General features: G+C 37.1%; 1 protein-coding gene across 8 annotated transcripts; it reads right to left on the bottom strand.

Moving 5' to 3' along the window:
- Window positions 1-663: 663 nt before the first annotated feature.
- Window positions 664-26,080, bottom strand: LOC107818245 (uncharacterized). Of its 8 annotated transcripts, XM_075238866.1 has the most exons (27): window positions 25,748-26,080; window positions 24,939-25,019; window positions 22,153-22,290; window positions 21,252-21,362; window positions 20,951-21,001; window positions 20,721-20,821; window positions 19,645-19,738; window positions 17,248-17,379; window positions 16,767-17,030; window positions 16,585-16,663; window positions 15,547-15,635; window positions 15,370-15,453; window positions 14,945-15,019; window positions 14,781-14,828; window positions 14,428-14,523; window positions 14,085-14,314; window positions 6,895-9,668; window positions 6,208-6,678; window positions 6,021-6,100; window positions 5,733-5,813; window positions 4,930-5,001; window positions 4,747-4,852; window positions 4,559-4,613; window positions 3,644-3,772; window positions 3,438-3,555; window positions 2,721-2,800; window positions 664-1,404 (listed from the first exon to the last, which is right to left on the bottom strand). In XM_075238866.1, exons 1-27 carry the CDS (start codon window positions 25,910-25,912, stop codon window positions 990-992), a joined length of 6,219 nt encoding a protein of 2,072 aa, XP_075094967.1. In that variant the 5' UTR covers window positions 25,913-26,080; the 3' UTR covers window positions 664-989. The 8 variants fall into 8 exon arrangements, with proteins under 8 accessions (XP_075094967.1, XP_016499686.2, XP_016499687.2 ...); XM_016644200.2 differs by having other exon boundaries at window positions 6,208-9,668; XM_016644201.2 differs by having other exon boundaries at window positions 664-1,401; window positions 6,208-9,668.
- Between the last annotated feature and the right edge of the window lie 646 nt (window positions 26,081-26,726).

Genomic DNA, 26,726 nt, shown 5'->3' with positions numbered 1-26,726 from the left:
AAACTAAGTTATTTCAAGTATCTTCATTAGCAAGACACAAAGTATTCTAACGATTATGAGTAGCAAACTACAATGGATTGAAAATGTTTCCTTTTATATAATTTAGATTTATCTTTTTGAATATTTAATCTTTTATAGACTTTATTCTTGAGTCCCAACCTGGTTAATATTTTTCCACTGGTGTGATTTATATTTTCTTTGCCTTTGCTTGGTTTCTTTTACGTTGTTGTAGAATAGTTAATGGATCTATACTCTAGCCATTTTATATTTTTTTTAATTTATCATCTTTTAAAAAGTAAAAATGTCTAGAGAGTTTTGCCAAGTCATAAAAGAACGTATCTTATTGCATTCTACCTCTAGCGGTGAATTTTACATGATATTTAAAAAAATATTGAAAACTAACCAAACCGCACCGATACCGAACAGAAACCGACATGATTGGAACAGTTTCGAAAAGTTTAATTTTAGTTATAGATAATTGAATAACCGAAAAATTGATATAGTACAAATTTTATAAAATAACCGGCCGAACCGAACCATTGACACCCCTATCTCTCCATAAAGAAACTTTCAACAGGGTATTTACTAGTATATATTGTTAAGTGAGGAAAGAATGTTTACATAAGGAACACACACACACACTAGGCTGTAACCAAAACAATCTAAGAGCGAAAGCGAGAGATTTATAGGATCTTAACATAAAACTCACGTCATTACAATGGATCATGGTACAATTAATTTTAGATAACGGACTTAGGTTCACTTTTACAATGAGGGAAATTGTCCTGATTTTACAGTCTTCCTAGAGCTTCTCTCTCTCTACAGATAATTTATACCTACAAGGCTACAACAACATTTTTACTAATGCTGATAAATGGTTATCCAAAAATTAATAACCATTCTATAGCACTACTACAATACTACCTGTCAAGGAAGTGTATAGTCTGTCAAAGTTGGTCGGCAATGGCCATTGATCTTGTGGGTACTTCCTAATGTTTTCTCTCCCATTTACCTTCCCGTCTGCCATCCCGTTCTCTCCGTTCCACAATTTGCCTAGACTTACTCCCCCGGGAACCATGCCTTTGAGACGACCCAAAGCCCATGGACGGTCCCTCAAGTGCTGATACTAAGTCTGCATCCCCAATACTTCCCGTGTCCCCCGAGTCTTTACTACCATCAAAGTTTTCTTCGTAGCTGCTACCACATTCGTCTGATCTGTCACGTGATTGCAAAATAGTTGGAAGTTGGCCAGAGAATTGCCTAGCCCCTGATAGAACCAGGGTAGGCATGGCCACCATTGATGAGCTCGTTGCAGTTTCGGGCTGTGTTATCCCCATGCTTGTTTTGGTCCCTTCATTACCTGCTTTTCCATTTTCCCTTTCACGGTATCTTTCTCGTGGCCTACTGCATTAGATTGAAAAACACATCAAGAGAGGATTCCTTGGATTTCAAAATTCAGCTGCACTGAACCACTGTATTTATCACTTGTCAAATGCGAAAGTTAATGCAATAGTGCGGCCAGGAACTGCATTCCCAATTGACACCTAATGCTGATTGAGAGACAGACCAAGTTACTTGCTGCTTGATGTTGCAATTTTTTTTTTGTTGCTAAGCAACAGGATATTTTACTGCTTGATGTTGCAACCTTTTTGTTGCCAGGATAAAGCAGAATAGGACAAACATGATTCATTTACTCCCACTGCCACCATTTTGGTGGCTGTGATGTGAGATCTACAATAAACGGCCTCTGAATATACCATGATGTTGAGACCGTGACATCAGTTGCCACAAGCAGAAAATCCAATAATCATGAGGAACAAACACTAGAAAAGAATTGCTAGTTCAACTATCAGTCAAATTTAGTGTGTTCATAGTTCATAATACATGAGCCGAGGGTCTATCGAAAACCATTGGGTTGTTGTATACAAAATTATCATCCTGGAACAACATAGGGACTCTTCCAATCTTACATGACATTAAAAAGACATGCTTGATCAATTCACATCGTCAATGTGCATAGCTAGCGTGCAGTTGCTTTAGTTATTGCCACTGGACACAGTAGGAATTCTTCTATGTCCAGAAGAAAATTCAATAGCGATGAGCAAGAAAAGCTAGAGGCTACTTCAGTACAAACTCCTTAGTCCGAAGGGACCTTGTTATTTTGTAATGATGCATAATACATAAGGCTAGCTTTTCCTACCAAAAAAAAGAAAAAAAAATAAACCTTAGAGGAAGAGAACTACTGACTCAACCATTGGAAAATGAAGTATGTTCATTGTCCATAAAAACAAAATTGTCTGCCAGAAGATTAAAGAAATCACATGCTCATCTTAGACCAAAGAAGGTAAACCATGTAATCTTATGTGACATCCAAACGACAAGTTTGACCAATTTAGAAAGCTTCAATGTGCATGGCAAGTGCTTCCAACCATTTATGTCTTGACAATTTATCCTTATCCTTAAATCACATAAACTAGACATGAGATGATGAGACGATTCCTATTGTCCAGCGGCAATAACTAAAGCAAATGTTGCAGTTGAAAATAGAAAAAAGAAGAGGGTGAGAGGCCACCGAAGGAGGGGGCAGGGTTTGGAAGGAGTCAGAGCCAAAGATTAACCTAACATAGCATGCTCATTCTCAACACAGAAATTTGTCGTCAGATGCCAAAATCATAGTTATAGTTTATCGTGAAACAAAAGTAATAGGTAACAAAATTTACCTACTGTGTGTGGATGAAAATTCTCGCCTCGATGGTCTAACTCCAGACTCAACTTGCTCAAGTTCTCGTTGCAGTTCCCTCTGCAAGAAGATCAAGTGAAATTGGCATGCAAGACTCCCACTCCATCATATGAAACTTAAATCAATCTAGCATAATCACTTATGATGAGGATACAAAATTCTCTACAAATACCGGACGGTGGCTCATGTTAACTTTTCAGATTACACGGAAATTGTTAAATTCAAGTATAACGGTGAGGGTGAAAGGTCCACACACTCTCCGCTGATGGAAGTGTGTGATTAGGCTGTTAAGGCTGGATAAGACAAACAATTCAAAGGAGAAAGCAACCAGAAATTGAGTCAATGTTTGAAATTTTAAAGGAAGAGACGAAGGAAAAGCAAGGACAAAAACTCGGGGAGAAACTTAAACAAAGTAAAAAAGATAACTTGTGCAGATTTGGAGTCTGAATTCCCCATGCATAAAAGAAAGTTATTTTTCAAAGCTGATATGATGGTGTACTACTGATTTCCATATTAAAAAATGTGTATGATCTCACTATACTCAGAAAAGTCACTCGGCATACAGGTAAATATCATCGAAACAAACAAACCCTAAACATCCACTAGGCATCATTTCCATCAGTCTAATTTGAAACACTTTAGTCAAATCCATCATATAAGCAAGGGATGACAAATAAGCTACGATCATCTTTCTTACCTGTGTTTGCCTTTCCTTCTCTAGGTCAAGGCTGAGCCGCAACTCCCTGGTTTTTGCGCGCTCAAGCTCCAGCACACGTTGTCTCTCGATTTCCTTTTCTACTTCAGCTATCTTCTCTCTGACACAGTAGCATCACATAGACATTTACAATCAACATGCAACCGTCTAATGTAAGCAAGAGATTTCAGGGAGTCCCAGGGAAAAACCTATCCAGCTCTTGTAGAAGTTCAGCTTCGCGAAGAGTTGCCTCTTCCAAGAATTTTTGACGGGCATGCCTACTGAGTAGCTTCCTTTGCCTGCGTGCTACAACCTCCTCTTTGAGTTTGGCCTTCTCTCTGGTTAGACAAGGAGAACACCGAAAAAAGATTAGTTTGGGTTCAACCTGTTTTTTTTTCCTTTGGGAAGATAAGTTTAGAATAAGCTCCCTCAGATAAAATAGTGTTTTTTTTTGCTTCAATCAATCAGTTCTACTGTCCACGGGTGGGGAAGGGGGTAGGAGATGAAAGGCAAGATGTTCTATTGAAACTTAAATTGCTATATCAGCTCAATTTAGCACAGCTGCATGGATAGAGAGAACTTACCAGAACGAATAAGTAAACAACAAGAAACTACAGTCTAATGTAAAAACAATCTTTTATCTTGAATCAAACTACAGGAGACTACCAACCCCACGCTTTATACAAGTGAATCTCAGACATTGAAAGACAGTTACCCTAAACAAATGTGATAAATTCTCCAACCACTAAAACGGGCAAAAAGGCAACAAAGAGATTCTTTCTTCTTTTTTTGTGGGGGGGGTTTGGGGGGGAGGGGACAAAAAGGGCCAGGGATAGATAAGTAGGACACGATCACATTCAAAGAAGTGCAAGTTAATTCTCGAAGTGATGGATAAAAAAGATATATTTAGAAATTGTCAGCATGCCTAGACAAATAAGTGACACCCTGAAGTTACAAAGTGACAGTGAAATGTGGGTGTATACAGCAGCCATCATAAACTAATGATCAGCTTATGCTGAACACTCATTCAGCCAGAAGAAAGAAAAAGAAAAAACTCTTCAATTAATACAGCCATGAAATATAACTCTGATCTAATTTATATACAGTTTGTAGTTGGTGCATACAAGGATTTGATTTCCTCTTTGATTTGCTGCAAGCGGTTATCTTGCCTTGCCGAATCTGCACAACAGAATTTAGAAAGGTGAATGTCAGAAAATATGGAAGTGCCTCAATTAACAAGAAAACATGCACTGACATGATGGATAGAATTTTGTGTTCCAAAAAATTTGACAACATATGCAGAAAGTATTACCAGTTAGGAAGGGAAGCTGATGCAAATCTTTAAATTCAGCCGATAATTCCTGCATTGCTTTTTCCTTCTGAAGAAGTTCCATTTCAATCTCGGCCTCCTCCAATTCCTTCAAGAATTGAAGCTACAGTCGGTAAAAAAACTCAAGTAATCATCCCAAATGTCATAAAGCCATCAAACTCCTACCAGAACCTTTTGGTCACATTCCTTTGAGAAAAAATCAAAATATGAGTTGACAGCAGACAAATCAGCTATGACCTGAAAAATTAGAAGAAGAAAAATGGATACTCAATACAGTATTCTAAATGACAATTAATGGCCAAATTAGTGAAAATATGGTTTAGAGAAATGCAAAGTAGAGGGTACTAACTAATAGTTGATTGAACTGTCTGCAGAAAGATCCCAAACCCCGAAATAAAACAACTAATAAGACAAGGGAAAGAGACATAATGAAGAGTTCAGAAACAAGAAAAAATATAAACTACCTTGTGCTCAATATTTATTATTCTACAAGAGACAAGACACTAATACGAAGAAAGGCCATGAAAGGTTATTTACTAACTTTTCTTTGCAACTTCATGTTGACTTATCCACCTCGAGTTTGAAAGGACTGTTAAGACCATAAGACTGTGTGTGCACTGAAATGTTACAAATATTGTCCCACATTGAAAAAGGTATTATATGTAATACAATCCTATGAAACATGTATCTTGTATCCTATGATTCTCTTCTCTTCTGTTAGTTTCTCCAGGAGAAAAATCAACGAAAAGACCACATCAGACATTGAACTAAAATGAATGATGCTGATGCTGATGCTAATTGCTACTTTAAAGTCAAATATCAAAAGAGCAACGTGATACGATATATGTTCTGAACAAAGTTCAAAGGTACAAGTGGAGTTCCTTTATACATGTCGTGTCAGATGAAAAGTGAGATATCTTGCTGAAATATGGATCATTAACAAGAGACAGATTGGATAAAGATTGTACCTGAAGGATTGTTTCGCGTGTATGACCAAAATCTGGATCGATTTGCTGCTGGGAATTTGAAGAGAGAGCTTCTTTCAACATCTTTAATCCATACAAGAAGTTGACATTAGATGGACATCACAAAATAACATTATCAAGCTAATAGTAAGGATTAAAAAAAAAAAAGAACAGGAATCCCATATTTTGATGTTTCTTCAACAAATTCTATATTTTGATGTTCGAAATATATCATACTTAATTTACTAAGAAAATGACAAATGAAAATCAGACCCCTTATTGGTCCATTACCTCTTTAGCCTCATCCCCTTCATTTCTCAGCCTACATAAAGCTTGACAAATTCTTTTCTCAAGGCTGACAGGGACTCTTTCTGGAAAATAAATGAGACAAATGAGATGGCACAATAAGTGTGATACTGATCCAATTCAATCTTATATCTGCTTTTGGTTGTAATAGAAAAGTACAAAATGACAATACCATTTCCTCCTAATGCAAAACTTTCAACACTGCTCCAAATATTTTCAGGAATCAGTGAAATATCTTCAACTGGAGAGTACAGGCAAGCACTGGCAAAAAGTACAATCGAGAGTTGTGCTAATGGGCCTTCACATTTTGGTTGCGATAGTTTTGTCAAACACTGTAGAACTGTATCAGCTGCTGCAAGAAATGATTGCAAGTTGCGCCTTTCAGAGAATGGCACATAGTTCACAAGAAGTGCCATGGCATGGATTCTTAAACGCTGTGATGGGTCAGATGAAGCCAGCAAAGCTACTTGATCCCACGTACCAGAAACAATAGCAGATATGATCGGCTCACATGCAGAAGACTCGCTTACTGATAAGGTTACTTTATCACGAATACTAGAACATAATAAAGCAGACCCACTATGTCCATCTTGGCTTATGAGCTTCCCCAAGTGCTTAAGTGCAATAAATCGTTGTTCAGGCTCTGGATGGCAAAGCATGAAAGAGAACAGATCAATCAGAGAACCTTGACATTCATGGTAGCTATGGATGCCTCTTTCAAATAGCATAGAAATCCACTGATCACTGTGAAGCCTCCAAGTAATACTTGGGGCACCATGCAAGAAATTTTTAACTGCAGAGCATACACTGCCAATTACACTATCCAAAGAAAAGTGTTGAGGAACAGCAAGTACCGAACCAAGGATCACAGAAGCGAGCTCCCACAAATGGTTCTCTTGAAGCACTAGAATCGTTTCTGCAAGTCCTTCAAGACTGATTTTCCAACAATAAGTGAAATCAGATTCTGTCTTGAGCAGAATTCCCTCACTGCCTTCAGAAACTGGAACTTTCTCAGCAACCAAAGTTAAGCATCTTGAGTACACAAAGCTTTCTGCAGAAACAAGGGCTAGACTCTTTGCTAATTTATGGTGAATCCTAAAGCATCGTTCAATAGTTGGATTGAGCTTAGAAATGAGTGCCTCTAGGTCCTTTAAGACTATTCCAACTTCCGCAACTTTGAGCTGAGATTTTTTGTTCAAACCAGCATTATCATCCATGTTCGTTTCATTCATCTCAGTTGAACAGCAGCAGATATCCGAAAGAAAAGTTGAGTACTGTTCAGATCTATCATCACATGGTGCGGAAATATCCGTTTCAGACAACTGCGATATAGTGCAGGGAATGACACCCCAGGCTCTCAATGTCTCGAGGAGCAAAACTCTGCAATTTCCTACAATAGCCTGATATGCACAAAGATAATCATGAAATGAAGTTGTTGGCCCACAAGAAGCAAAATCAGCACAGGATATAGAAGACTGCAATAGTTCAACTTTGCGTCGGAAGGATAGATCAGGAAACACTGATGCCAAAACAAAAATTGACATTGCCCTGCATAGTCCATCCTCTCTTGGAGTGCTCTGGTTCTCATCTTTGATGATGTCAAAAAGTTCATCAAAGCATAGTGCTTCTAAATTAAGACATGAATCATCACTCACTAAGTTTTCATTGGCAGAACATTTTCCCAAAGAATATGAGATAATTGGCTTTACCAATTGTAACACTGAGCTGAGAAATGACACATCACAATATGAAGACCTACACAAGGAAACAAGAACTTGCATCAAAGTCGGTACTTCTGGTACCACTGCTTCCATATGCTCAGCTACAATGGCTTCAAGCACATAAAAGACAATTGCTTTTGCATTCTTAGCAACAAAACCTTTTGCAAACCCACTAGATTTACTACAAGAAAGTTGGTTCTCTTCTCGAACAAAAGGCAATAAACAAAAATCAGAAAACCAACATAATAAATCAGGTACAATAGCAGGAGAAAGAGATCTTAATTGCAAAGCAACAGCCTCCAATATCGATTCCCCAAAAACTCCAAACTCTTTTTGCAAACTGGGAAAAAACTGACTTATGTCGGGGTGTATAACAGAAAAAGACTGATCTCCACTCTGTGGACTACAACTTTCAGCCCCTTTCCTGGAATTGGAATTGCTACCAGATTCTTCAATTTTCTTGTCATCTTTCTTCTCCAGGTAACCTACTACAGCAAGCTCATCTGAAAATATAGACAGAAGATATGTCAACTGTGGAAGATCTGAGATAAGGAAGAGTCTCTCCTTCTGATACTGTTTAGCATTACGAGATATTGCCATCCAGCCAAGAAATCGGGCAAGGGGAGAAGTTGAAGATGAGAATGCAGGTATTTTCTGCAGCCAAGCTGAAGCAGGAACTAGATTAGCAAACCGAAAACCACTCCTGTAGTTAATTGAAAGCTCGGACACTTCATCACAACCACTTGAAGCAATTATCAATCTTTGAAGAAGGATCCAGCGACGTCGAACTGCTTGCAGCTTCCGCTCATTCAACTGGCCAGTTCCTTCTTTTAATTGATAATAAAAAGATCTCAGCTGCTGGTTTAAGTGCTCCGCAGATTTTATTATAGTGTCAACAACGAGTTCAGGGAGACAGTTCAATCTAGTTCCAGAGTGCAATAGAAACAGCAGAATTTGCAGTAGTATCTCATGTGTCGGGTGCTCCTCCTCCTGCAGACAATGAATTAAAAAGTCGCATAAAAGTGCTTGGTTTTGACGAAGTAAGGTGATAGCATCTGCTGATTTTATATCTTGCTGAGACAATTCAAGTTTTTCGTCATTCCCTTCAACATAGGGAGTCAGACATTTCCCGTCCAAGTTCTGCTGATACTTCCTGTCAAGCTCGGCTGCTTCAAGAATTATTTCAAGAACAAATTTGTCCCTTTTCCTCTCAAGATCTGCTACAATTTTGAAGTCATTGTCCTCCTCAAAAAAATTTCGAAGAACAGAAACTTCATAGTTTTTACTAGGCTTCTTAGTACTCAGTTTGTTCATAATAGATGAACTGTCCCGGGAAGACATCATAAAGAATGGATTAACGTAGCATTCTGCTGCTAAAAGCAAAGCATCTATGGCAGCATCATGACCCTCGGGAGTGATCTCACACTGAGAATGCAAGTCCATAGCTAAACGCCTAAATTCGGAAGCTTTCATCTGACAATCTCGATAACTCACAAGCTGAAAGTAATCAGCATGCAGATTAGAATACTCAACAGTATAATCACTAGCAGATAGCGCACCATTGTCAAACTGATTGTTTGTAGCCTGTTCATCAATGTGATTAATTTCCTTTTTGACATCAGAACTTAAGTCTGTGCACTTTTTCTCCAGGCTGCCAGAGACTAGTGAGATTCTATTGAGCTCTGGTGGAGCAAAGAGAAGGCTCACTTCCTCAGGCATGTCTGCTTGTGCAGTCATATCGGAATCAACTTTTGCATCCGAATCATCATGAACGCCAGATCTGGAAGAAGCTCCACCACTGCAGGGTGAAACATTCAATAATTGTGGTCCTAGCAGCTCAGCACTAGGAGATTGGCGAAGGTCAACGTCAGAAGGAAGCTGCATGTGAGGTTCCAAAACTGAGAGAAGTACACTGCATATTCATTGATTCGACATATTCAGTCAAGTCAAGCAGCATTGTATATCTTGGGAAAGCTTATTATCATATGCACTAAAGTACTCAGGATACCAGATAACTCTTTCAATATGACACTTAAAACTCTTTTGAATAAAGAATCAGCTCAATGAAATAGAACAATTTGGTTTACCGACTACGGCTAGCAAAACAGCCCAATCAGATCTTGCCACAACAATCATTCCCGTTAAAGTTATTTTACTTCTAACCTAACAAAGATTTTGCAGTTGTTTGTTTCTGAATGAAGCACAGAAATCCCTTTCCAAGATAATCAACAGTATACAGACTATGTCCAGGCCAGGCACATTGGCGCCAACATTACTTAACAGTCGGTCTTTTACGAATTATAATACTAAGAATAATAATAGTCATAGGACATAGAAAAGTAGCTCTTAATTGCTTATCCAATCCTTCTTTAGAAAAAAAAAAATTGACAAGGTGCTTAGCCCCAGTGTTGTGAAAAGCGAGCGCTTCCTCGCTTAAAGCGAGAAGCGAAGCGAGCCATCGAACACTTCTGTTAGCTGAAGTGTAGCAGGTTCACAAAAGCGCTCGCTTCCCATTAAAAAGCGAGAAGCGATGAAGCAATGCGAAGCGTAAGAAGCGAGCGCTTCTCTTTATAACAGGGTTGCCAACCTATTTAATTAAAAAAACTGTTCTTTTTTTAAAACATCATCGACCAGCAGCAACAGAGAAAGAAAGAGGCGACCTAGGGTTCAAGTTTTCTACACTTTTCAACTTCAAGATCATCAAGTTTGGTCCCAGGTATGTGATTTCTTCCTCCTCCTCCTCCTTTTTCTTCTTCTTTTTCTTTTTCTTTTTCTTTCACTGCTTCAGCGTCCAAATAGCAGCGAAATGCTGGCGAATTTTTTTTTTCCCTTCAGTTTTTCTTTCTCATTCTTCTCCTCTTCTTCTTCTTCATTTTCTGCACTGTTTCAGTGATAAAAAGATTGAAATGCTGCCCATTTTTTCATTTCAATTATAATGCCCTTCGTCTTATTTTCATATCCTTTATTCTTAGTTCTTATTGCCTTTTTTATGTGTTATGTAGTTGTTCTTTTAGTGGCACCAAAAGAAGATAGGAAAGACCCGGCTTGGGCTTATTCTGCAAGAGTTAGCGAGACCAACAAAATGGCAATTGGATGTCTTTTTTGTGACAAGTAATTAAACTAAAAAAAGAGGTGGAAGAGACTAACAAAATCGTTGAGGAGTACAAAGTAGAATGGAACAAGTTTGGTTGTTGCATTATGATGGATAAGTGGACGGCAAGAAATGGAAAAATGATCATCAATATCTTGGTGAATTCTCCTAAGGAAAGCTTGTTTCTTGAGTCCGTTGATGCAAGCGACTCTTCTACTGATTCAATCAAAATGTACTCCTTGTTCGAGAGTACAATAGACTCTATTGGAGCAGAAAATGTTGTTCAAGTTGTCATGGACAACGCAAGTAAAAATGTTAAAGCTGGTGATTTGATGTCTGCAGGGTACCCGCATATTTATTGGACTCCATGTGCAGCACATTGCATTAATTTGATCTTCGGTGACATTTTCAAGGAAAGACCCTTCAGTTCAGTCTTTAATCAGGTAATTAGAGTGCATTCCTATATTGTTCAAAGGCCTTTGTTATTGAATATGATGAAGAGATTCACTAAACAAAGAAGCTTGGTGAAACCTGCAAAGACGAGATTTGCTACCACTTTCTTGACTTTGCATAGGATGTATGAGCAAAAAAGCAATTTGAAGAAGTTGTTTGTTTCAGATGAGTACACTAACAGTGCCTATGGAAGGGAAGCTCGAGGGAGAGAATGTGCAGATTTTATACTTTCTACTTCATTCTGGAACAATGTGGTTCATGCATTGAAGATTGGTGGTCCTTTAGTTAAAGTGCTTCGTTTGTTGGATGGGGAGCAAAGGCCACCAATGGACTACCTTTACGAAGCAATGGATAGGGCAAAAGAGGCTATTCGAGACTCTTTTAGTGATCAAAGAAAATACAAAAGAGTCTTTGAGATCATAGATAAAAGGTGGAGCGGTCAGATTCATCGCCCTTTGCATGTAGCTGGACTTGTTTTGAACCCGGAACTGTTCTATGACAATGAAGAGAGGATTCTAGAGGATGAAGAATTATGGAAGGGATACATTGAATGTATTGAGAAGTATACCTGATTTATCCGTGCAAGATAAAATAACAAAGCAATTTAGTACTTATAGGAATGTTGAGCAACCTTTTGGAAAAAACATGGCTATTAGACAAAGAAAGATGAAGTCACCAGGTGAGCGAGTGCTTATATGTTGCTTTATAGTTAATAAGTTATTTCTTTATCAATATTATGTTTTGAATATTTGTTCTACTTCTACAGTTGAATGGTGGAAGCAATATGGCCATTCCACTCCAGAATTAAAAAAAGTTTGCCATCAAGGTTCTAAGTCTAACATGTAGCTCATCCGGGTGTGAAAGGAATTGGAGCGTGTTTGAACATGTAAGAACTAAGAAGAAAGAATTAGTATATTGAGATAATTAAATTATATCTCAATTGTCCTAATCTTACTAATTACTTATTATTTGCAGATTCATACCAAAAAGAGGAACAAACTAACCTTGAAACGTCTCAATGATCTAGTCTTCATTAAGTACAATAGAACATTGAGGCGTCGTTACAACGCTCGCAATGTAATTGATCCAATTAGTTTGGACAACATCGATGATGCTAATGAATGGCTAACAGGAGTCCCGGAAGATCATGCAAATGAAGTATTTGAGGAAACTTCTGATTTCACTTGGGGTGATGTTGCGGAGGCGCGTGAAATTGGGGAGAGGATTTATGGTTCGAGGGGGAGTACCTCAACTTCAAGATCACAGAGGAGGAAGGGAAAAGAAGCAGCTACTTTGTCCCTAGTTGATGAAAAAGAAGTTGAAGAAGATGACGAGCAATATAATAATGATAGTGGAATACAAGAATTTGACAATTTGTAGAAGAATAGGATGCTCATTTTGTGCTTTAATTGATGCTACTCTTTAGTTTTTACATTGAAGTATTGAGCATTTGCTTACAGTTACATGTGTTGTCTATACAGTATTTATTTTAATTTTTTTTTTTAAAATTCCGCTTCATTTCAAAAAAGCGAGCGCTTCGCTTCTCGCTTCTCGCTTTAAGCGAAAAGGAGCTTGTCGCTTTTCCTCGCTTCACGCTCTTCACAACACTACTTAGCACCAATCCTATTTTCAACATAGAATAACATTTCCCTATTAGTACTAATACCTGCTTTAATCAAGTACTTCATACAGGAAATCTATCTTGCTGGGAGGAATACAAGGGGGGAAATGCCAAAGTAGATTGGCAGCAGAATTGAACGAGATGCAGGATATTTTCAGAAGAAACCGAAAACCTTCATTTCACATTAAGATCATCTTTGATCATTTGAATATCTTCTATGCATAAGATTATAATATCAGGATACCATCCAGATTGATGACATCTTACTCTTTTACTGAGTATAGACTCCCCAAATGGCTTTTAACTTAAAGTTATTCCTTTCGTAAAACTAGCACCCCCTTTCAAGCACTACCTGATCTAGTCTCAGAAACTCACTTAAAGAGGGTTTAAGCCCTGAAGCTAGGTGTGAAATAAGTTCTGCAAAATAGGTCGTACGTTTCGCTATAAGCGCTAAGGCATGCACTTCATCACCCATGGGCTCTGTCCTGAAGAGAGCAACACTGTCCAATAAATATTTCACCTAATTATAACATTTTCTGTTTGTTTGTCTGCATCATTCTGGTTTGGATTTATAGTTATTATTATTAACTACATATATATTTTTTATCTCTCCCTTCAGTTACGCCTTTCTTCATTAAAGCCCGCGCTTTTATTTGCTTTTCGCCTTTGATAACATTAGTTCAATTAAGAAGTGCAATAAGCACTCCAGAACCATTAGGTCCAGAAGGGAAAAACACTAGCTTTCAAATTACATAACACCTCGAAAATGAAGCACCGGTGTTATTATTTTGCCATGGCCAATGTAAAGGAAGTTATGATGGAAAAGCCTGCAGTCAGATTTTTCTTTCTTTGGGTTGGACTGTTTCTTAAGTATATAGATAGGCAGCTCAATTGACCATATTGCAATTTCATAACTTCCAAAAAGTAGAGCAACGTATACAACAGAATACAAAAGCAATTAATGGCACCGTTACTTAAACCTAATGATCCAAGCCCCAAAAAGAAAAAAATGTATTTGAATTATGCTAAAAATCTGTCTTAAAATCAAACCGCATTGAATCAAGAGGGTCTAAGTTCTTTAATTTCGAAACAGGACATAAACTGAAGCTGTTCCCATGAAGAAACATAATGCTTTAAGAAAGACTTAAGTATCCTTCTATTACCTTGGAGCAACTGATCTGCGCCTCCACTCAGCTTCCAGAGAAGGAAGGACAGCAGACTTCTGTACAGCTGTGCGAATCACATTTAATGCAATAGCACAATTTTTCTCTTGCTTTTCAAGAAAAACTGAAGAAACGTTCCCAAAGGCTATAATGCTCTGTACAGGGGTTATTGCAGGATCAAGATAGGGTTCTAGCATCTCAACAAGAAAAAGCATTTGGTGCTTAGCATCCTGAAATAATAAAATTCCCAAATTTAAAAGCTTAAAGGAGTCAAATCGAACAGCTAAAACTTTACGGTGATTCCCTGAATAATAGTTGACAAAAGTTTTAGTCAAAAGATTACCTTATATTTGACCAAAATATCATCCATAACCCCAGATAAAGCTAAGACAATATATTTAAGGGCTGCACGTGCACGAGCAAATGAGTGGCGAGCACACTGATATACATTTTAGACAAAGGTAAGTATCAATAATAAAAGAGTACATAACGAAAATGGGCTCTCAACAGCAATAATATGGTCATATAATGGTAACAACAGTTAGAAATGATCTTCGCTAAAGATCCCATTTTTACAGCAATAGGAAAAGATAAAACCAAATCATGACCTGGAGACTGCAAGCGTCTGCTAGTCAATCAGATAAGTCAGCACAAAAATCTCAGTAAAGTAAAATGAAATAATAAAAAAAGACACACCTGGATTACAGGTAAAAGGTCCTCCAAAAGCTCAAGTGCTAAGTCAATCTGTAATAAAAGCAATCCTAGAATTTTAGAAGATTTTCCCAAGGAAGATTGCAACGGAAAACCTACATTCCACTAGAGTCTACACAGCAGAGACTAAGGCGAAAAATTTGAATAACCTTTGCTATTACTTGAGGCATCCATGGAGCTAAGACACCAGAGCAAAGATCAATGAGCACACATGCAGCCCTCCCCTGTCAATATGTGTCAAATAGATTTTCAGTAAAGAGAACCAACTTCAGAAAAAGAAAGGACAGAATTAGATACTGATGTATATTATTAGTTCAATTCATTCGTAACATCGACTATTATATGCCTTCTTTCCTAGCTCTGTATATACTTATGTAATTGCATAGGAACCACGTTGAGAACGTTAGAATTAACCAAACAGCAGAGCAAATAAACTTGGTTGATCTTGCAGGATAAATATCCAATGGATAATGAAGCAAAGGCAGAGAAAGACAAATGAAAAATGTTCAGCATTAACCAAAGTGCAGATGTTGTGTTGACAGAAGGGAACCTAAAAGGAAGTGGGGGAACCTACATTTGATGGTGAAAATGATGATAGGTAACCTGCACAAGCACGAAGCAGAGGACGATAAACTGATGAAGATGAAGTCCCAACAATCTGCACAATAGCAACAGTAATGACACTGCGATCCTAGATCAAAGAACAATCAAATGAAGTTTATTGAAGTTTATGGCAACATCATGGAACAACCTGGGACAGGGCTTTCTGTACAAAAGGTTGCTTCCACAGAGATAAATCTTCATCAATTGGGTCACTACTGTTGATGCTAGGACGAAGTGCTACATGTCACAAAAAAAAAACAAGAGAGAATAAAAGAAGGGAAAAGAATTAAAAGATAACTTGATGATAATGGAATAATTGGGTAAGATTCACATATTATATCTGACCAATGAGAGACTGACTCAAAAGTACCCATCACTAGAATTTCATCAGAAAAGTTGCTTTTGGAACATTAGTCAGAAGAATGATCAGAATGCAGGCCAAAAGACAGTACTGCCAAAACAGTCACAAAACAAGACACAGCGTTGCCAAAACGGTCACAGAAAGAGGAGCAGTTATGCGGAACAATCACCAAAAGGAGACTCAGTGCCGTCGTAAAAAATCACGGGAAAGAGGATTTGTGCCACTAGAGCAATTACCAAAGGCAAGAGTAAAAAATCCAAAGTCGGCCATACAGTATAAGTTTGTTTATTGGTAGAAGGAAACCACTTAAATCTCTACCAAGATTATAGAGACTCTAATACCAAGTGAAAAAAAAAAAAAGAGAAGGAAAAAGAATGAATGGAGAAGATGCTGACAATGGAATACAAGAGACATAAATTCATAGCCTTAAGATACAATACATCTATATTTAGCTGACAAGGGACTAATTTAACATTAACTCTGGCATTCTAACTGCTAATACTTACATGCCTAATAATAAGGATGATGAATGCCCGGCATTTACTAAAATACTCAAAAAGGGTTAACATTCAACGGTGAAGCCATCTAACTTAGAAAACACTTCTGACAGAGAGGAAAAAGAACTTTCCACAAAACCCTAAGGTCTCAGGTTAATATGCACTTGTAGTATAAAGCATGTCAGTTTACTTTATAATGAGAAAGGAAAAAAGATAATCAATTTTGAGAAAAAGGAAAAAAGATAATCAATTTTGAGCAAATATTAAATCAAGGACACAGACTATCAAGCTATGATCGAGTAATTATGGAACCGCAAAAGCGATATACCTGGTTGCAATGCTTGAACTAGGGGCAATGCCAACCAAAAATCAGAAGTGTTATCTGCCAACTTGCTGCAGAGCAGAGGCTGTTAAAAATGAAATGTTGAATGTCAAACAAAGCAACATGTACAAGTACATCGATGAACTACGATGGTTTATCTGTAGCAGACAGCTTTGGTTGTGATTGACCTGGGATACACAAGCATACAGAACATGTAAAATCCCTTCCTCCACTAGCCCAATATCTAAAACGTTAGTGAACTTGGAGTCCCACTGATATTCTGGAATCTGAAATTCATCTCCAAACAAATCTGAGTAATCAGCAAAAGAAGCAGGGGTGCAAGGCTCAGATTGTGATCCTTCATCAGGCACTGAAGTTGTAATTTCACTACATGAAAGTGAAGCTTCAGGTGCTTTAATAGGCTCCAGAAACTTTAACAGAATCCCAGAGGCCTAGATAAAAGATAAGAATAGAAATTAGTGTAAAAGTAAAGGGTACTTGTAGAGACTTCAAAGCATGAAGTTCTGAACTCTCAATATTTTGGAAACAAAAGATGGAAGAGGCACAAGGAAATATTTGCATCTAGCTGAATCTTGATTTATTTTCTTTCTGTTATGTCTTCTAACGACTCAGAGGGAAAAAATAATAGGGAAAAAGAATGTGTATTACCACTCTGCAAATATTTCCCAGGTTAGAATCCTTGTAAGCTTTCCTCAGTAAAATGAAGATTGCATCTGGACGAAAAGCTAAGTAACAAGATGTGGGAAAATTCAAGGATGACATGTTGCGTGATCTCCTCGGCTGCCACAACAAAATATACAATTAGCCAGCAACCATACCATATAAGTAAGCAATGTAAACACTTAGCAACAACTGTGCCTAAATCCTTCTGCATGTCACCAACATGGCAGTAAACCCTTGATATCTTTCCACGATGACCCAAAAACAGTAATAGATGAAACAATAGAGCACATTTAGAGACCCTCATCAACACAAGAAACATGTAACCAGATGTATGAAATAAAGCATAATATAAGTTCCTAAGCTGAGCCTGCAGAATTACAAAGGCTGGAAAAGTTCTTTATTAAATAGAGGTTAAAAGGATTAGAAATAAAATAAAAATGACTCAAAAAAAAAAAGAATAAAGAATGAGACTTACCCAAGATAACATAAAGTGGCAACCCCGTGTGCATCAAGTATTGAGCCAGAAAGTGGATACGTAAATATGAAGGGAAACTCCCGAAACGATGCACAATAAGTCTACGTTAGGTCAAACTCCCCCCTCCCACTCTTATAAGAGGCATTTACATGTACAGGAAATAAACATTACAAGGATATAAGGGCCATCAATACAGCACACACATATACACTTGGACAGGACTGTGAATCATGTCAGAATTTGGAAGCCAGCCAAATCTCTTCTGCCTTTCTACACAACTGCCAATGACAATGAAGGCTAGCTAAGCACTCCACTCGGAAGAGAAGTGTTTTGGCAAATGAGAAGGAACACATGAAAAATCTCTATTTTACTTTTTGCTATGAAGGTAATAAACTACAATAAACACATGCTAAATTAAGAGGATGAGTTCCATTCATGTGCACAATGGGATGTCCCAAGAATCCAATGTCTCTAAGAACTGCCCTGCTTTTTCCCTACCTAATTCCCACCTCTATGAGTGGATTTTGCCGTTTAGGAGTGAGTAAAACTTTTAGACTTTCTAAGGCAGATTAGCCTCTCTTGTATTTCATCTTTTCTCTTCATCTCTTCAAACCTTATCCAATTTTTTTATGTTATCTTGTTTCTTTATATGTGAAGTAATCACATGCTCAAATTAAGAGTACAGAGGAGGACAGGATCTAAAAAAAAAAGGGCCTAAACAGGAAATGCATGACAGTTGCTTTGAGGTCTATCAACGTTATAGAATAAACAGTCATTTTGCCTAACACCAATGCAATGACAAGGAACCAATCTTTTGACAAACTTAAGTTGGAAACATGCTTTTGCTCAGGAGTCTTTGACATTGCACTCAAGCCATATACGCTACATAAAAAATTGCACAATTTTGTTAGAAAATGGACCTTGAAGCAGGTATGTTGACTACATCCTATACAATAAACCTCAGGGATGGCTCTGGCTCTAATATATATGCCAGAAAATGAACTTTGGACTTCAAAAGCTAGCTCATTAAGTGAGGATTGTCCAAGAACATATAAAGAGACTACAACTGTAACCTCAACCAATGTAGCACTCTGACCCCAGCATGCCCAAAGCAAGACATTTGGAGCGTAAATAACTACTGTAGAGGCCAATATAGGACTAACCCAATATCAGGGATGGGTTTGGCTTTAGCCCTGATACCCTGTTAAGAAATGGACCTTAAACCTAACTCAATCCAAAAACTAGCTCAATTGGTAAGATTGTCCAAGGTCAGATAAGGAGCTACAACCTACACACTTAACTAGTGTGGGATTTTAATACATCCCCCATACTTAGAACTAGACATTTAGATCATATAAAATAAAATAAAAAGGACTCAACCAAACTTCTTTGTTAATATATGCTTCTCCTATAATTGTGATTAACCTCCTCCATGGTTCCTCCGCAAACATATGATGAATGTGCATGACTCGTAGCTGATATTATTCCATTTTAACTTTTTTGTTTTCCATTTTTCTCTTTTTTCTTTTTGATTCAATAAGTTTACATACATAACTACCTAATCAATAATAGTATGTGATAGTATAGATGAGACAGAGTTCATTAAAAAAACTATATGAAGATGCTTCTTTTTGCCCAATGTGATTAATGGGAATTGGTCCATCATATGTTCAACTTGTTAAAGTAAAGGTCAGTCCTGTTTTCTCACTCTATATAAAACTAGGCTAGACACTAGCAATCAGGGTAGATTGAAAGAAGCAACAGATCATCTGTGGACACTTTCCTGTCAAGAGTACAAGGCACTACTACTTCTAGTTTTCCTTTGAGAGGAGACAGCTACTTGTTATGAGGTAAAATTTCACAAACTGAATGCCATGAAAAGCAGAGGAGCGGTACCCTATGCATACCTCAAAATTCGAGGATACAGTCAAAGCTATAGCAGATTGACTGTTCCTCAAAGCTTCAGATTCTGAAATACTGCCTACTGACCTTGGCGTTTCCCTGCTTTAGCATAGAAAATAACAGTGAACAAACAAATTCTAACCTCAAGGAATGAAGCTTGTACAATATTCATATCTAGTATTAGAGAAATAAATATTCTTTCACTGAAATCAAGGTTGGGAACCATCTCAAAGAGGCTCATTAATAAAATTACCAATAGCCAATGATACCCGAAACATGTGGACAATTCACAATAAGAGAATTTTACCCAAATGAATAGGAAATCCCCTTTCAATAATTAGTAGAAGCAATATCGCAGCAAACACAGGGTTCATACAAAAAGTTAACTTTATATATCAGTAGAAGGGCTATTCAAGGTTAAGGTTTCATTCATCTGCTTCTCCCACAAACTGACTTTTTTGTCAGTTTTAATCTCCATTTTCTAGACACACACTTATATCTGCTTAGGAAAGTAAATATTCTGAACTTTATAAAAGATCAAGCAATCTGTTAAACCTCTAGCCTTTTCTTTCCCCTAAAAAATATATTTCACCAGCCTGGGCAAGAACTTGTCACCACGGTATCAATACAATTCCAGAATGTCCAGCATCACCACACTTTTCCCTTTCTATTAGCCAAGGCAACACCAATCATCATTACAAGTGAGCTTAATAGTAACTTTGTAAACCTGGCAAGAATACCTCAAAACAATAATAGTTCCTGTATCACTGAGTAATAAATTTTGAGCTGAAAAAAAGTAATGATAATTTAGTTGACCATAAAATCAGATATCTTGTTTCCTATTATGTTAATGAGTTCTTCAATGCTAGGAATGAAGTCTTAACCAATGAACGCACTCAATCAAATCAAACATCCCCAAATCCAAGAGAAGGAAATCTTTTAAGGGAAAAAATAAGATTCAATTGTCACTGTGGACAAGATGGCTAATACATCAAGTAATACTTTCGATAAAATCCAATACAGACCAATTCATGAAGAGCTATTAGAGAAATACCTTGTACAAGAAATAAGGGATACCAACCTTTCCTTTACAATTCGAAGAATTGGGTAGAGGGGACCAGCAAGCATTGCAAGAAAACGCGTAGCATATTCTGAAGCTTCTGAAAAGCTGTTAAGATCAGCCTGCACGGATATAACAGAATTCTCAATAGAACCACGTAATCCACCAAAACTATGCTACCAGCTTGCCACATTTCATATTTCAGAATAATAAAGATACTCCTATTTATATACTTAAGATTAAAGAAATACCTCTAGTTGGGGAAGGAATACTCCCAGCCGGTTTGTGATATCTTGAAGCAACTATAAAATCAAAGGTTAGATAGAACGAGCTGAAATAGTTAAAAACATGCTAGCATACATAAAAAATAAATAACATGTCAATGCTTATCAAGACAGCAATCAAAGCATTTCTATCCATAACAAAAAGGATAAGACTTGAGGAATGATGTGCCATCGCATAAATTTATCTGACCATGACAACCGGCAATGCTCACATATGCATATTACAATTAATATGTGCAAGAAAAGTAGCACTAGCAGTATCTTCTACCTGAAGATGCATATCATTATCATCCTGCTTGCTTGATATTATGTGGGGTAGCAAGTAGTTGAAGATCGGTTGAAACTCCGATTCAAGACCAGTAACCGTAATACCAATCAACTGCACAGCAGAAGAGAAGAAATCAGTAAGTGATGAAATTAGAGCCCCGAACTTAATCAGTGCCACCAGTAACAGCAAGCAACCGACAAGTTAGAAAAAAAATGAAGAAAGTAAAGCCAAGCCCAATTCTTCGCAACAATATCTTTTTCTAATTGGTAGCTCTTCGCAACAATATCTTAGTTTTCAATTTCACTTTTTGTGTCATCTAAGGTAAAGAGTAGACTAGATTATAAAAGTGAAATTTCTCGTTTTATAGAAGCTATTAACGTGATCTAGCCCAAGTTGTCTTTCTTTCTATTTCCTAGTGAGTTTCCCTTTTTCTCTTTTTCATTTCGCTATAAAAATGACAAACTTCTCCACGAAGAGCAGAACTATGTTGAAGACTTGGAGCAATTTGAAATTAAAAACAAAGCCAATAATGTTTTCCATACACTGCTGAAGCATGGGTTGGCACAAATAAAGTATGCTTGTACTAAATAAAAAACAAAGCCAATAATGTTTTCCAGACACTGCTGAAGCATGGTTAAGCAAAGATAATCTACGAGAGGCATATGAGAAATAAGAAGATTAGTTGATGTGTTGATGCTTTATTTAGTACAAGCATACTTTATTTGTGCCAAACCCAATATAGTATCTAACTTGGGAAGTTAAACTTTCTAAATATTCAATGGAACATGAAAAACAATCTAACATGATTCCTCAAACTAAAGATGGGAAAACCAACTTGAAATTGCTTATTCTGAAAATTTAATGTAAATATAGTCATTGTATGATACCGAAAGTAATTCACCTGAACAAAGAAAATTGCTATAGGGCTCCCACGCAAGCAAGATATCCGAACATAACGGCATGGAGTATAATTCATAGGGTACATCATGTCCCGTCGAGGGGCTTCACAGCGTGGGCGAACTTTTGGAAATGTCTCTGGCTATGAAGAACACACAAAAAGATAATCAAGAAAACAGGCACAGGTAATTATGTCAGGGAGAATTCATATGAGAAATATCTAAATTTTAACAGCCATTGAAGTACAACGCTGCTCGAGAACAAATAGGCTATTAATAATCAGCAAATAAAGAAAGGATAATAACATTTATGAGAACTTGAGAAAAATTATCCAATAATGAGTAGAAAAGGTTGCAGTATAAAATAATAAAATAGCAGTAAGCGGAGACATAATTACTACATTCTCCACAAATCTCAATTAGCGAGTAATAAGCAAAGTAGGCAATATTTTATAATGGAAGTGTCCGGACCAACTTGCACGCACCTCGATTAATTCCACCGAGTCAAGTAATTTTCTCATGTTCTTCCTGCACTAGGCTCCAACTTCAAGGGGACAATTAAAAACTAATAGGACCTCCATAATTTTTTTTTAAAACCAAAAAATCCTCAAGGCTTGTGGCGCATAGTTCGAAACTTGGTGTATAATGGGCTCACTTCTCTACCCTTCTCTGCTTAAATACCAGGGTCCGAACCCGTGATCTGCGTCTAACCCACACATCACGTGTTGCGCTCTTAAAACTACTAGACAAAAGCCCCAGGACCACACCTCCATATTAATTTACATGAGACAACTTGATACATCATCGAGTATACAAAATGAATTGTTTAATAATACAATGTTAAAGCTCAAGTACATATTATAATAGTCGTTAAAAGTTCGGGGTAATAAAACCTCCACACAAAAAAATTATAACCGAGAAATCCTAAAGGGCCTATGGAGCACGGTTCGAAACTCGATGGATGATGGGCTCGCTTCTCTACCCTTCTCCGCTTAAATACCAGCCTTCTTTCTTTGGCACGGCTCGAACCCTCGACATATGTCTAACCCACAATCACATGTTAAGCTCTTAAGACTACTAGACCAAAGCCCTCGGAGCACACCTCCAAACTAATTTAGATGAGACAACTAGATTATATGAGACAACTAGATACATCACGGAGGATAAGAAATGAATTATTTAATAATACATTGTTATGGCTTAAGTATATTATAATAGTCGTTAAAAGTTTGGGGTAATAGGCAACATTGGGCCATACTTAAACGAATTTTTTAAATGTACTAGGACTCTGGATACTTCCAGAAACTGTAAGGAGCATTATTAAATGCTTTTTATTATAGCTGAGAATCCCTAAGCATCAGTAGCGCACGGTTCGAAACTCAGTGCATAATAGACCTGTTGTTTTACCTTCTCCGCTTGAATATCAAACTCTTGTATGCGGCATTCAAACCCATGGCGTGCTCCTAACCCATGTATTTTTTGTACTCTTTTTTTATCGTGGTGTCCAGGCCAACTTGGCGCACCTCGACTAATTCTATGGGATATCTGCTACCTACCACCAGTACAGGTACCGGTAACTCTGTCCACCCAGGCTTGGACAGATGGAAAAGAATCACCTCGCGTTTTTAGCTCCGCTGGAATTAGCAGATTTGAACCTGAGACCTCATGGTTCTCAACCCATTTCATTGACCACTAGGCCACACCTTTCGGTGCTTATTTGTTGTACTCTTACCAGTAGACCAAAATATAAAATGTTTTTCGCATTCCGCCCGAAAGAAGTAACCACAAGCAACTTCAAGGAAGCTGTTGACGGTTTTTTAAGCAAAGAAGTTATTATTTCAATGGTTTTTATTGGACCATAAACCATCCTTCAGCAAATGCCATCAACCACACACCTCCACAAGAACCACCCTCTCCTCCGTGGCGCAACCTTATGACTTATGAGTACTCAATCCTTTTAGTCCAATTCCTTTGCGCACCCGCAAAAGTGAAGACAATAGGTTTCCCTTCATACAAGGTACTAAATTAGCTTCAATTATTAAAAAGGGAATCTTTGCTTAGTTGAATGAAACAAGACAAGGTGCTTTTGGGCCTCATCACAATATTTATAGGACTTTTTTGGTGGGATACATCTTCGTTTTAACCTTTTCCTTTTTAACAGTAAACGCTACTTACATAAACTAGATCCCTTTTTTATTAAAAATAAAGACCCTTCTGATAGATCTTCTGGGAGATGATTCCTTCAGAGAGGATGCAATAATTAGTGATTCTGCAGACCGCCTTCCACCCTCCCCAATCCCTCCTGGCCGATAAATAAGAAAAAACACAAGATAAACAAGCATTATTACAAATTTTTTCTCTACGTGGAATGAGGCATAGCACATCAAGGATTAAGGATACCAAAAAGGTCAGAAACCACTACAATTCTGAGAATAGATAAGTCATATCCTCTGGAAACCCGCAGACTCATCACACAGTAACCTAATATTAAGGATATCATTTAGACCAGAAATTGAACTCCCTTATTGTAAACCCTCCATCGTAGCAACCTTCTGTAGAAGGTTGATGATTGTTAGATACTATTTTTCTGAACTCAATGGGAGGTTGGTGATAATTAAAAAATATATATAAATAGATAGTGATTGAAGCCTTTTCACACTCAATGGCAGTAATATAATGTCAATCATAGGGATTCTAAACTTCAAAAGCGTTCCTATTGTATGTATATGAAACAAGAAAAAAAAACTTCAACCAGTACAATCATTGATGCAAAGATATCTTTACACAAAACCTTGTAACGCAAGCCAGCTGAGATTTCCCATTCCAGCACAGACTTATTGTATATCCTTATATGTGAAAGCAAGCAGGGTTCCTGTATTGACAAACATGAGGAGACCATAAACTACCATCAGTTTAACTCCAAAAATTAGTTATCAATAGGAAAAAGAAATATGCAGAAGAATATAAAATGACAGCAGCAGTCAGTAGGCTCATCCTAGCTAAATCAGTTACATGCTTACGGAAGCAAACTTCTGAAGCCAGTAGTTTAATCATCTGTTGCAGGTTAAGTTATCTAAAACCAAACAATTAACCAGCAACACTGAACAATGTAAGAGAAATATTCATTATCAATTGGTGCTTTTGTTGAGTATAAGAAGAATTAAGTTGAGATGTAGGCTTCTATTGATCAAGCATTAAAAGGATGATACTTTAAGCACAACAAAACTAGTTTACCCAATGAAAGGACTTAAATCAGTCTACTTGACAAATAAATGAAGCAAGCCCAACTTTCCCTTGAACCCAAAATTCACTACATGACAAGAAAATGAAGCAAACCCAATTTATCATAAGCTAATTAGTAACCAAATTTTACACATGAACCCAAAATCCATCACCTTAGAGAAAATTAAGTAAGCCCAATTCAACTTTAAAACCAATCTTTTTTTTTCACTTGAACCCGAATTCATCAAATGACAAGCAAAGGAAGCAGACCCAAATTCGAATTAAGCACATTAGAAGCGAAAGTTTTAAATTTTAACCGGAACAGGAAAAGGGAAAAAAACAAGAAATTGGAAGAAGTGAAAAGGGTAAATAACATACGTCGAGTTCGAGCAAGATCCATTCTTTGGTGTTAGTACCAGTGGACCAGTGATTTCTGAGGTCGGGGTCAAGTACATGGGAAGCCTTCTGTGAAGGTGATTCTCGAGACATACCCTTTACTTTAAAGGGCAAAGGCTTTACCCTCGGCTCTAACTCTACCTCCATTGCTTTCTGCTCAATAACACTCTTTGTTTACTGCTTAGATACAGAAGGAAGGAGACTGTGAATAGACTTGGAATAGTATTGAATCTTTCACTGAAAAAACTCAGTTTAATCCCAGTTCGGATATAGGGAGGACTTTTTACTAATACGTTCTTCGCTAAACCGATCAACAGAAGGGCCCCGACGGGCTAAGGAGAGGAATTTTTAATTTTTGTTTTTTCCAAGTCCTAGTTTTATGAGATTTAACTTCTTAATTTATTAAAGAAAAAAATCTTAATTTATTTTATTTTTATTTTTTTGGAGAAAGAACTTCTTCATTTATTTGACGATAAACAACTTCTTAATTTATTTGGGTTTTCTTCTTGAATTTTGTTATTATGTAAATTGATAATATATGGATTAAAAATGATGATACAATATTCCTATTACAATGTTAGGATAGAGTTACAAGCATAGTCCAATAAACAAACTGATAGTATTATTCATTTAGGGGAAGTGGGGAAGACAAAAGTTGGTCAATTATAGGTTATGCTTCTTTTTCCTTTTTCTTGTAAAAGCAGTGCATTGTTTTTAGAGTTTGTCCCAAAATTACACCATTTAGTCTTTAATCTTAACTCAATTCTGTGTAGTTCTATATTATGCTTTACAAGACCTTATAATTCACTTTTTAGATTCTCACAAATAAAGAATTAAATTATCAAAATAATCACCTTTTCGGATTATGTAAATTATGCCTTTTGTGATAAAATCAAAATTTTATTGAGGCGTATTTATATAATTCTTTCACATCATGCACCTATCCACGATCTAATAAAAA

The sequence above is a fragment of the Nicotiana tabacum genome, chromosome 19 (genome assembly GCF_000715075.1).
Source record: "Nicotiana tabacum cultivar K326 chromosome 19, ASM71507v2, whole genome shotgun sequence".
NCBI classification, from domain to species: Eukaryota; Viridiplantae; Streptophyta; class Magnoliopsida; order Solanales; family Solanaceae; genus Nicotiana; species Nicotiana tabacum.
Note: the sequence above shows the minus strand (reverse complement) of the source record. Positions and strands in the feature narration are given on the sequence as shown.